The following is a 13,604-nucleotide window of genomic DNA, read 5'->3' as shown; positions in this document are numbered from 1 at the left end:
TCCTCTGACTTGACAAATTAAACTGCGAAGGACTGACTCCCTTTTGGACATTTGCAAGCCTGCATTTGTGTGAAAAAATCTATTTAATCTGGCTTTCAACAGTTTGTGAATGGCTTAGATTGTTAAATAAAGCCTTTAAGGCAACAGAGTGGAATATTCAATAGCTCAGGCTGGTGACGTTGCTTGACCTACATAAATGGGGAAGAGCAGATATATCCAGCATCAGCAGCAAAGCAAATCAACTTGACTGTACAGCAGTCTTGTAGAATTTTATGGGTCACGCTTTTTAATAAGGTGCAATTTATAAAAAGGTTAACATGAGATGGGTGCAGGCTGCACATGTGCATAGCATGTGTCCTAAGAGAGTTATAAGGATATTAGAAGCATGTTCTCTATATAATAACCCTGTTATCTGCAAGATTCTGTAACAATATTATTAGCCATTAATGAAGCTGTTTGTAATTTATTAACATTTTCCATAATGTTTACAAATTAATCTTTAAGATTTCATTTCATTTCATTAACTTTTATTGGCATACCAAAAGCAGAGATAAAACAACAATATACCTCCAAAGGGCAATACATATAAGTTACAAGTCGGGTTAATAAAACCTTTCTTGTTCTTTAAGAACTCCTGTAAGAAATTCAGCCATGGCAGCCGTAATTTTAGGATCATGATCACTCAAGAGAAATTTGCATTTTACTTCATTACTCCTGTATCTCTTGTACTGGAGCAAAGTAAATAGCAGTTTATCCTGCAGAGTCACATAGAAGGGGCAATCTAAAAGGATGTGGTCAATTGTATCCAACAAATTTAAACCGCATGTGCATAAGCGTTCATGTCTAGGGATCTGAAGGTATCGGCCTAAGAGGATCCTAGATGGGAATGCGTTAACCCTAGCTAATAGAAAAGCGCGGCGTTGAGAAGGTATCTCTAGGTTATCTAGATACCTAGCCATTTTACCCGAACCATTATTAAGGCCTAGGGCCACAGGAGAACAGATGGGGGGAAGAACTGAGTTAAAATTCTGCAATTCTACATCAAGGAGATGTTGCTTGATTCTTTTGAAGATGTAAGATTCATTGACCAGAGCAAGATTATCTAAATCAATTCCAATTTGGCAGAGTCTAGATCTAATCAATATGTCCCATGAGAAATAATGAAGTTCACTTTTCAAAAGATATAAAAGGGAACCTGGCTCAGTTTGAAAATATAATTTGAGCCAATATCTTATTGTTTGAATCCAGGCTTTGGTGGCAATCAAGTTTTGCCCGGTTTCAAGACAAATTGTAAAATATGAAACACATTTAGGTATCCCCAATATTTGTCTAAGAAATATGGCTTGGATGTTCTCCACTTCTTGATAATCTTTAAGATAAAGTGTGAATCATTTACAGCGTAGGTGACCCAACCCTCCAAGTGTACTTTGGGAATAGGAGTGAACCAGCCAGCATAATCAAAGAATCAGCTGGTTACAAACAAGTTCTTTATTTTCAATATGGTGGCTATAGAAGGGAGTTGTGGGTGCATTCTATATTCAATTAAGTCAAGGGTAATATCCCCTAGATGTTGATAGGGAAGGGATTGCATCTCTACCTCTGTATACCTTGTTGAGAGGATTCTGGGCAGGAGGGGGCAGCAGAAGGCAAGGGGACTATGTGGTGGCAAACTTTCAACATACATTGCATCCCTAAGATCCATATGGGGGAAAACAGATAGTAAACCTGTCTCAGTTCTCCTTCCAGAAGAACTGTACAATTGTCACCAAGCTTTCAGAAGTCATGCCCCCCAGTGTTATTGTGCAACATAAATCTACTGTGCTACATATGTCACCTGAGATCAATAACAAAGGCATTTTGTCCAATTTTTAACATTTAGGATAGATACCTGCATCGTATTTCAGTACTTCATTTTGACTTTTATACTTATTGTACCACTCATGAAATAAATCCTATTGTGCCACCCTAAGTGGAGTCACACCATTCTAAACTCATGGTGCAGGGAGATACATGATTGGATCTCCCCAGCAACTTTTCCAGATGAATTACAGCCACATGGAGAAGAGGAACCTGCGCAGTTTTGAATTTCAAAATGTCATGCTGTTACAGCCTTTAGGAAAAGGACAGATAGTAATCTTTTCCCTCTGAAGGTTAATAACAGTGTGCTCTTCCACAATTTTGATTAGAGCAACTGGGTTGGTAACGAAGGGAGGGGTTTGTAATTTGGCTTTAAAAGGCAAAAGGAGATCTGTAATCTCTATCATGTCTAGTTTGACCCCTAGAAACAGATAACAACCTCAACATCAATACCACAAACAAACAACAGAAGTGCATTCAAATAGAAGGTAATTACCTTGGTAGACCAGTTGCAATGCAGAAGAGTTCCATAATGTCTCTTGAGTTACAGTATTTGCTGAAGGCCACCTTTCAAAGGAAAGTAAGTATGGCATGAGTTGACATAATAGTATTTAACTTAATATAATTCTGGCCCCAATATTAACTTTCCCTTTTAATGTTCTTATTGTATTTTCAATTATGTGAGCAAACAATAAATATTTGCCTGAAACATATAAATAGGGGAGTGACTGAGATTAAACACTCAGAAAACAATTCCAGGGGGGGATAGCCGTAGCATCTTGAAGCCTAACCACATTTATTTCAGCATAAACTGGAATAACTATAATGCACGACAATCTATAAAGTAGCTGTATTTCAGCTCAATGTATCTGGGAAGATAACTTCTACTTTTGTGCTACATCTATCTACTAAGCAGATTTTATTTATGTATATGAACATCATATAAACTGGTTATGGAAATTAGAAGACATATGTGTAGATTTTAGCAGGCACATTATCTGTAACAGATAGATTAAAACAATGTGATATTCTTTTGAACATTTCTCAAAATGGCACCCACGCAGGTTGAGACATGAGAGAAAAGAGTATATAGATTATCTCAAAAGATCTCTGGGTACCATTCACTCATAACCCTATCAGATTTGAAACATAATTCTGTGATAAAGAGAAAATGGAATAAAATAATAGGGGTTATTTTAAGGAAGAAGGGTAGGAAGGAAAACAGAGGGACTATAGTGCAATCCATACCTTCCATTTTTTCTGCGATATTTCTTAGTTTCCGCATGTTATTCCATCTAGTTTAGATTGTTTTCTGCTTTCAAGCGCTAGTAAATCTCCTTTTTTGTACCTTTTAACAAATTTTCTAAAGTAATATTAGTAGGGTTGCCAGCTCCAGGTTGGAAAATACCTGGAGAATTTTGGGGCGGAGCCTGAGGAGGGCGGGGTTTGGGGAGGGGAGGGACTTCAATGCCATAGAGTCCAATTGCCAAAGCGGACATTTTCTCCAGGGGAACTGATCTCTATCGGCTGGAGATTAGTTGTATTAGCAGGAGAGCTCCAGCTAGTGACTGGAGGCTGGCAATCCTAAACATTAGCCCTCAGAGCTTCCTGGTCATCACTTTTCAGGGAAACCATATGTCTGACATGTAATTGGGAAGGATAGTTGGGACTAGACTAAGCAAGATGCTTCTGAGAGATGCCCATGATGATAAGTGGTTTGCCTGCAGCAGGGGAAGGAGTCAAAAGCTTTGCTCATACATGCTGGCTGGCAGGCCTGCAGGAATGAGGGGAAGGAATAAAAGTAGAGAACCAAACTTGGCCTCTTCAGTGATATCCTGCTTTTCTACCCTCATGCTGTGGGGGTGACAGCAAGGATACAGATAGGTTCACGAGAGATCGGTGAACACGAAAGGTCTGATCTTTGCTTTCTGTGATAGAGAGAGCCACTGATTTAAGATCTTAGATCTCTTAGATATCTTTATTGTATTAAAAATGAATAAAAACTATGAACACACTATGCATAAGCCTGACTTCTCTGCATCCCACTGTTGGAAGCATATTATCTTCTGACCATGTTCTGATATGGGAAATCAGGTAGACTGGGAGAAAAATGCCAAAAAGAAATGGAGTAGAGAAGGGGCAGAGTTTAGCTTCGTTTGGCCACGTGTTCCACTTTTGTAAAAAAAGAAAAGAAAAAAAGAACCCCTCCTTCCCTTGAGAATCCTGTAAAAGGAAGTAAAAGCTTACTCACAGGCCACTCCATGCCTCCCTGTGCCCACTGGGCAAACAAGAATTTTAATTGCCTAAAACTTTGTCCCTGAAACTGGACGATGGAGTCCGTTGGGTAAAGAATTCAATACCTGATAATATCATCCCAGTTGGGATGTTTACCATGAAGTGTATTTGCCATTGAAACTGGTAAAGATATCAATTGACACACCCGGTTTAAAAGAACTAGACTCAAGATTTTAAAAAAGGCAAATGACCCAAATCTGACTCTTCCTTTTTGGTGCATGCATAATTTTTAAAGGTGAAGAGCAAGGGGGTTGTTTTGATAACCATAGGGCCAGATTCTGGAAGTGCTCTGTAGCTAAGACCATAGTTAGATAGTAAAACAAAATCTGATTCAGATCTGCTTGAAATGTTAGCAAAAGTAAACATCTTAGCAAATGGGGATGTGAGGGATTGCAGGAACAAACTGACAGGCTGACAGAATGTTACCAATCTGCTACTGGCGCTAATAGCTGATGAATGCAATAAATGGGGACCTGATGTGATTGCTGTTGAACTTAGAATGAACTTCTGAAACATGCTGGGCTATTGAGCCTTGAAATCAATTACCATTGAACAGAACAAATGCAAGATAAGTGGGATATGGCAGTATAATTGGGAACAAATGAAAGTCAAGTTAGCTTGGTTAATAAAGACTGAAGCTGGGAAGACATAATGAATTTAACAGACCTCTCTCTTTCCAAGCAATAGGAGATTATGGCTAAGCAAAACCATGGCACGTGATAAATATGTTTTATGCCAATAAAGGAATGATGATGAATATATGATTTTTGTTATATGATTTTTGTTATACTTATGTCGATGCTATGGTACAGTTTAATGAAAGTTTGTTAGTCTTCTTTTACCCCAGGATTCTACAAATGGCCAAGGTAAACAGACGAGTTCATAAAACACTCATTTCATTTTGATAAGCATCTCAAGATATAAACTGCAGGATTATTTTTTAAAAATTAATAATAATACAGTATAAATTATCTTTTCCTTTGCTATCTGATGTTCTTCAAAAAGGCAAAAAAGGAAAACAGCCTCCTGGAAAATATTTGTGATATCTCTGCTCTTTTTGCACAGTATCTAGCCAAAATGTATAACACCACTGCTTTTCATTGGGAGTATCTGTAATGCAGAGGAACCATATTTATTTTAAAATTTGTATGACACTCTTCAAAAAGCTTAGAATGGATTACAAAACACAGATGCACACTGTAAAGAATCCCAACTTTTAAACCCCAATTCACCAAAGAGGGGTGGGAGGGAATGGAAAGACTCAGCCAGTGAATTAACTACAAATACTACCAAACAAACAATATCAACTAAATGCTCCCTCAAATAAAACTGGTTTGCAGGCCTTAACAAAGGCTCGAAGTGACGAGGCATTCCTCAGCCTCAGGGAGCTCATTGCACAATGTGGGAAAGGAGTAGGGATGCCACCCTCCAGGTGGGACCTGGGGCTCCCCCCCCCCCGCCAGAATTATCGCTCATCTCCAGACTACAGATATCAGTTCCCCTGCAGAAAATGGATGCTTTGGATGGTAAACTCTATGCCATTGTACTCCACTGATGTCCTCCTCAGGCTCCATTCCCAAATCTCCAGGAGTTTCCCAACCAGAATCTGGCAACCCTACCTGCCCCCCCACCCCATCCCCTGCTGGTGGCCAGGGTAGACCTGGCAACCCTAGGAAAGAGGCAATGGTAAAATCTCTTGCAGGAATATTTGTCAAACAAGCTGTGAAGTAATGGACTTACAAACCCTCCCTGTTTTTATGGGTTGGTTCCTGGAAGGTTGGGAAACCCCATGGCCACCCTAAGTCTAGGGCTGTTCAAAAAAAAAATTAGGTAAAATTCGGATTCGGCAAAATTTAGCCCGTTTTTATTCGGGAAATGTTGAAGTCCGAACTCCCCCGATTCAGATCCATGGAATTCGGCACTAAGTTCGGAGTTCGCGAATAAATTTGGCTAGTTAAAGCCATTAAAAACACATTTGCGCCTTTCCACGGGTCCAGGGGGGCATTTTTGGAGGTAGAGGTCCCACACTTTCAGTGTAACTTGAGGGGACCTTTTTTGCAAGAACCCCCAAGTTTGTGAAGATTGGGTCAGTGGGTCCTGAGTTATGGGGCCCGGAAGGCCCCCCCATCTGCCCATTGCAATAAAGCCATTACAAACACGTTCGCACTGGCTTTCTGCGGCTTGGGGGGGCATTTTTGGAGGTAGAGGTCCCACCTTAAGGGTAGAAAAAAACCTTGGGCATGAATGCCGGCTAGGAAAAAAAACTTTGTGCACTTTAAAAGCTAAGGACAGTCTGAGGGGGTGGGAGCGATTTTATATAACGTTGCAAGGCATGATGGTAATAGTACAATGGCGCAGAAAACATAATCTTTCCCTGGTTAAAATCTTTTTACTTTCAGGCGCTTATACGGCAGAACTGGCAACCCCCCTCCCCCTCAAACCAGTACAGCTTGGCTCAACTCCAAATAAAGGCAAGTGGGCACCAAATCCCCCCCCCTCAAGCCAGTACGGCTCGGCTCAACCACCTACAAAGACCCGAGGAGGAGGCAGGGTGGTTGGCGTGCGGAGGGAGAGACTCACACGCACGCACTGCTGCATGGACTGAACTCACTGGCCAGGCCACAGGCAGAAAAAAAAGCAGAACGCAACCTCCGGCAGAGGCGAGCGAGCACAAACACACGGCAGAACAAGCAACCCCCCCTTTGGCTTCCCCCCCACCCACAGAAACTGCTTCCCCCCTTACACAGAGAATCTGCTTACCCCCCCACACACACACATAGGAGAAAAAATATAGAGGAAAACCCCCCAAAATCAAACTGTGTGGATGTCTTCCAGCAGGAGCAGGCACGAGAAATAAATCCAATCCAGTACTATTCCAGTAAGCAGGAATTGGGATCTTTCAGAGTCAGGAGCAGCACCACCAAAATGGAAGGAAATGAGTTCCAGACTCGGGATGGGACGGGAGGATGGGTGTTTTTATACTCTTCTCCTGGCCAATTCAAAAGGGAGAATCCCTGTTTTGATTGGCCCGGAGAAGACCCAGCTTGCCCACCATTGGCTGCGGGAGAATGCTGCTAGTTGCTTACTAACTGACGGTTATGCAGCTGATAAGGAGCCCCCTGAATTTGCAGAATTTATTCAGCGATTGCCCGAACTCGCCGAATTTGGCTCGTTGTTTTCCTGCCTTTTTTTAAAATTCGGATCCATCCGAACTGAAAACCGCCGAATTGGGGGAAATTTGGTTGTTTTTCAGTTTGGATGGAATCGAATTGACAGCCCTACCTAAGTCTCCACTCAGCAATGCCACCCCTTTCCCTTGCTTCCTTGAGTTACAAAAACAAACTGGGTAACAGCCACTGCAAAGGAGCCCCGTGGTGCAGAGTGGTAAGCTGCAGTACTGCAGTCAAAGCTCTGCTCATGACCTGAGTTAGATCCTGACAGAAGTTGGTTTCATTTAGCCGGCTCAAGGTTGACTCAGCCTTCCATTCTTCCACGATCAGTAAAATGAGTACCCAGTTTGCTGGGGGTAAAGTGTAGATGACTGGGGAAGGCAATGGCAAACCACCCCAGAGACATAGTCTGCCTAGTAAATGTCGTGATGTGATGTCACGGTGGGAGAAAAAAGAGGGGAATAGAACCCAACCTAGAAAACAGAAGTTGGGTACCCAAGGTTGGGTGGGATGAAAAAAATATAAATAATGGAAATACATAATTTTTTAGAAGCGCTATGTCAAGATTGACATTATTTTTTAAAAAATGTTAAAACCTCACAATGGCATTTTCTGAGGTTGATATCTGTCACCACATGCCAAACGCTTTTTGGCCTATATGGCCTTCCTCAGTGGTCTTTTTGAAACCCATGTAAAACATGCACATATATTACAAATATATTTACATATACAGGCAATATAAAACAGACCAGGCATGTAATAGGTTGTATATATTACCAATTACACCAACATCTGGTAAGATTGTTTTAAGTTTTTATGCTGGGCTGTATATGTCTCCCATATAAGCCATGTGCAAGTATCAACCTAGTTAAACAACACTGGAAACAGGAAGACTGGTGTGGCTTTATGTAGCTTGTGTAACCCTTCCCACACTCTCTCTGATTTTTGTATCCCACTTCTTTATATCACTTCAGATCTGTAATCCCATTTGCTCTTAGGAATTCTGACATCTCTTAAACCAGAAGTGCTGTCTATTTTCATGCTTCCCTCAGTACCAACAAACTATGCTGCCACTAGGATCATTCTGGATCCTCACTCATTTAAAAAAAACCTTTATGGTAACAAAAACTGATCTGCACGAATGTTACTCCTGAAACCATTCATCTCTAGCCGATAGAGATCAGTTCACCGGGAGAAAATGGTTGCTTTGGCAATTGAACTCTATGGCATTGAAGTCCCTCCCCTCCCCAAACCCTGCCTTCCTCAGGCTCCGGCCCAAAAACTTCCCGCTGGTGGCGAAGAAGGAGTTTAGAGTTGGATAGAAGTGTGAATCTTTCCTGACACTCTCTCAAAAAGGCAAGCTGTGAATGAGAGAGAGAGAGAGAGAGAGAGAGAGAGAGCACAATTACACAACTGTAGTTTTCTGTTGTGGAAATAATATTTTGAACAAGTATGAAAACAGGTCATTGATTCAATTGAAGACTTTTAATATTATCCATTCACGATAGTGCTCCTGAAACTTGGTATGAGTAGCTATTTATGAACAGAAGGCTATTAAGTTTATTCATTATATTATAAATAAATGACTGTCTTGCCAGAGAGTGTTGCACACCCTGAATGGTGGCATGGATCTAAGCTATCCATGCTACAACCTGTGCCAAAAGAATGGGGGACATTTACAAGTCTTGCAAGAAACCTGAGGTCAACTCAGAGGTGTTTTGTGGCTTAGTAAAAACCTAACGGCCTTGACATGGATGGCCCAGGCTAGCTGATCTCATCAGCTCTTGGAAGCTAAGCATGGGAAACCACCAAGGAAGTCCAGAGTTGATACACAGAGGCAGGCGACGGCAAAGCACCTCTGTCTGTCTCTTGCCTCGAAAACCCTATGCAGGTCACCATAAGTCAGCTACGACTTGATGGCACCATCCACCACCAGCAAAAGCCTCGCTGCCACAGAACATGGCACTTGGGCCTTGAGAGCATGTGTTGTCAGCATGAATAGAAAGTAATATAAGAACTTTTGATAGCTGTTTAGAAAAGGACGTTCTAGTAGGCACAGCTTTTCATACCTCTGCATGACAACCGGAGGCAGACTGGGACCTTAAAACAGCCTTGGTGCAAGCCGAGTCAAATGGCCCCGGTGGTGCTGGCAATGCCATGGCCTTGGTCTGAGCCAAGAAGCCCCTGCAGTAATGCCCACACTGCAGGGGCCACTTGGCTCAGTTTGCTCCTGACTGCTAGTGGCTCTCAAGGAAACTGACCCTCTGAGAACTTTCCCAGTAAATTAAAGGGTCAATCAGTCCACCCTGGGATCCAACACAGTTCAAAGTACAGCCTCATAGCACTATGTTTAGAATTTGACAATATTTTATTGCAATTAAAAGAAAAAGGAAAGGTGAAGGACATTGAGTTAGTTCGACATTTGAACCCATAGGCAAATTCAAGGTTTCATTTGTATTCATACCTGGAAGCTAAGTCAAGCTTTCCTCAAGCGAGTCTGACTTATAGATCGTCTAGCTGCAGCTGAAGATTATATTATACTAGATGTCAGGGTCTAATTCTTTGTGTCGTTTTCCAGGGAAATGCAACCCCTAGTCCAGGGGTAGGCAAACTCATTAGTCAAAAGAGCCAAGTATCAACAGTACAACGATTGAGATTTCTTTTGAGAGCCAAATTTCTTAAACTTAAACTATATAGGTAGGTACACTGTTTATTAACTTAATAAACTTTAATTAAAGTTTTAAGTCTTAATTAAACTATAGGTACACTGAATAAAACTTGATATCATACTTAATAGTGATCTTATTTATTGATAAAAATTAAATTGTAAGTCCCTGCCATTTCCCCCTTCCCGTCTGGAGTCCTCGTCTGGAGGTCTGGTCTACCGCCATAAAAGCCTATTGGTAGACCTGGCCTCCGGCTGAGTCCCATTGGGAGGCCAGGTCTACCCATTGGCTTTCTTGGCAGTAGACCTGGCCTCCGGAGGCCCTTAGAAACCAATTGGTAGACCTGGCCTCTGAAGGGGGACTTTTCCCCCTCCTCGGAGTCCAGATCTACCGCCAAGAAAGCCAGTGGGTAGACATGGCCTCCCAATGGGACTCAGTCGGAGGCCAGGTCTACCAAAGGAAGCCCGCCCCGCCCAACAGCTGATAGGCGGGGGGGGGGCAGGAACAGCCGAGCCGCCCGCCCAGCAATCGCGCTGCTAGAGGGGAGGCTTTAGCCTCACAACCATCAAGGGCAAGGGAAAGGGGAACCTGGCCATTCTCCACGGCGTGGGGAGGGAGAGACAGCGTGCCCGCTCACCTGCTCTCTTGCGCTCTCTCTCTCTCTCAGGCGCACCGGCTCCGCATCCCGGCTGCCGGCGTGAGTGGGCGCGAGAGCAGGGGCTCCGAACCAAGTTCGGAGAGCCGCACTCAAAGGGCCAAAGAGCCGCATGCGGCTCAGGAGCCGCAGTTTGCAGACCCCTGCCCTAGTCTAATCCTAGTCCCCACCTCCACCATACACATTCCATTTCATACCTTTCTGTTACTAATGTGCTGGAAATAATGCAAAACCATCAGAATTACAAAACAGAAAATATGGACCTTGAGTAAATGCATATGCCATTAAAAACTTGGGGTTGGGTCTTTTTTTTATATATAAATTTTTTTATTTTCTTATTAAGTCACATTCAATTTCAATATTGTCATCTTCAGAGTTACATAAAATAAAACCATTTCAAACTAATCAGCCTAATCAGTATTTACTTTTCTTACTTCCCCTCTCCCCTCCTCTATCAAATTAATATCTATATAATCCCCTCTGTATTTGTTTTCTAATTCATTATAATTTATTATATCATTTCTATAAACTACATATAATCATCCTATATACTTTAATTATTGAATATTTCATCCTTTCAACATTGATCAGTTGAATTTGATTAAATCATAGCCTTTAACATTTCCCATATTTAATTTGTTTCTTGGCCTCCCATTCTCTCACATATTCTTCATTGTCTTTTTGATTTACTAAAGCAGTAAGTTTATCCATTTCTGCTAGTTCAAACATTTTATTTATCCAGTCATTCTTGTCTGGTATCTCAGACATTTTCCATTTAGCTGCATAGACCAATCTTGCAGCAGTGGTGGCATATATCAAAAAAGATCTTTGTGTCAAAATATGTTCTGGTATCATACTTAACAGTATCATATCCGGTGTTTTTGGGATATTTCGCTGTAAAATTAGTCTTAGTTCACTGTAAATCATATCCCAAAAGTTTTTAGCTTTGTCGCAAAGCCACCATATATGATGAAAAGAACCAACTTCTTCCTTGCATTTCCAACAATTTGGTGACATTGACTGTACATTTTGACTAGTTTTTTTGGTGTCAAATACCATCTGTAGATCATCTTATATATGTTCTCTCTCAATGATTGTGAAAGCACAAGTTTCATATCTCTTGTCCAAAGTCTTTCCCAATTATTCAATAAAATATCATGACCTAATGTCTGTGCCCAAGTTATCATCATAGGTTTAATTTGATCTTGTTCTGTATATATTGATAACAACATCTTATACATCTTCGAGATTAAATGATCATTATTCTCCAGTAAAATTTGTTGTAATGTAATGTTGATTTATCTTGATATTGAAACCAAGTTAAATGTTCTTTAAGATCTTCATGGTCTTTTAAGGCACATTTTTTATCTTCCCAAGTTAGGAGATCCTGGTATGTTATAAATTGGGATGGTCTTAGTGGTCGTAATGTTAACATTTCTTGTGTAGAGATCCATAACGGTGTTCTAGTTTCCAACAGATGTTTATATCTTAACCAAGTTTTTATCAATGAAGATTTTACAATATGATGCTGAAATGCCATGTGATTTTTAAGGTTATCGTACCACAAATAACCATGCCACCCAAATCTGTTATTAAAACCTTCTAAGTCCAATAAACATATATTTTTTAATTGTATCCAGTCTTTTAGCCATACCAAAGCCGATGCTTCCGCATACAATCTAAAATTCGGAAGAGCAAACCCTCCTCTCTCTTTAGAGTCAACCAAATATTTATATGCAATCCTAGATTTTTTCCCTTGCCAAATAAAATTCAACAAGTCTTTCCTCCAGATGTCAAAATGTTTTGTTTGTGTGATTATAGGTAAATTCTGAAACAGAAACAACAGTCTTGGTAAGATATTCATTTGTATTACTGATATACGACACAGAAAAGAAATATTTCTGTTGGACCATGATGTCATATCTTTTTTTATCTATTCCCAAAGTTTAACATAGTTATTAATTATTAAATCCTTACTTTTGTTTGTAATCCAAATGCCTAAATATTGTATCTTATTCGTCTTCTCCCATTTAGAAATACTCATGAAGTCTTTTTGTTCCTCTTTTGGGAGATTCTTGAACAGTATCTGAGTTTTATCTTGATTAATCCTGAATCCAGAAACTTCACTATATTGTTTCAGTAATTCCATCAGGTTATTTATAGATTGATTCGGGTCATCTAAAATAAATAACAAGTCATCTGCAAAAGCTCTCAATTTAAATTCTTGTTTGTTTACTCTTAAGCCGTGGATTGCTTCCACATCACGTATCTTACTACATAGAGTTTCCAAAGTCAAAATAAAAAGCAAAGGAGACAGTGGGCAACCTTGTCTAGTTCCTTTTTGTATCTCACAAGTAGCAGATATTGATTCATTCACTAGTATTTTGGCTTTTTGCATATTATAAATAGCATCAATCCCTGTTCGGAATCTAGCTCCAAAGTTCATCTTTTCAAAAACTTTTTTCATAAACTCCCATGAAACCATATCAAATGCTTTTTCAGCATCTAGGAAGATAAAAGCTGCTTTGTGTTGATTATTTTGGTCATAATATTCCATTGCATCTAATAAAATCCTCAAATTGTCTTTTATCTGTCTTCCAGGTACAAAACCCGCTTGGTCTTCATGTATCAAGGTTGTTATAAATTGCTTCAATCGATTTGATAATATAGAGGCATATATTTTATAATCCACATTCGATAAAGAGATTGGCCTATAATTGGATACTCTTTCTGGGTCCTTTCCAGCTTTATGTATTAGTGATATGAAAGCATTTGACCACCTCTCTGGAGCCTGTCCCGAGTCTAATATTGTATTACATACCTTCAAAAAAGGATTCTTCAAATCATCTTTAAACAGTTTGAAAAACAAAGCTGTAATTCCATCTGGGCCTGGTGTTTTATTTGTCTTTTGTCTAGATATTGCTTCTTCTATTTCTGTTGTAGTGATTAAAGCATCCATCA

General features: G+C 40.3%; 1 protein-coding gene across 2 annotated transcripts in view; it reads right to left on the bottom strand.

The window, feature by feature from the left end:
- Positions 1-13,604, bottom strand: part of PDE9A (phosphodiesterase 9A) — a 99,363-nt gene that overhangs the window by 75,929 nt on the left and 9,830 nt on the right. For both annotated transcript variants that reach the window (XM_056858116.1, XM_056858117.1), the window contains exon 2: positions 2,354-2,424. In XM_056858116.1, the coding sequence (XP_056714094.1) occupies positions 2,354-2,424 (71 nt within the window). The remainder of the gene's footprint in view (positions 1-2,353; positions 2,425-13,604) is intronic.

Source organism: Euleptes europaea, chromosome 12 (assembly GCF_029931775.1).
Source record: "Euleptes europaea isolate rEulEur1 chromosome 12, rEulEur1.hap1, whole genome shotgun sequence".
Lineage (NCBI taxonomy): Eukaryota > Metazoa > Chordata > Lepidosauria > Squamata > Sphaerodactylidae > Euleptes > Euleptes europaea.
The sequence above is the reverse complement of the archived record's forward strand: the minus strand, read 5'-3'. Positions and strand labels throughout refer to the sequence as shown.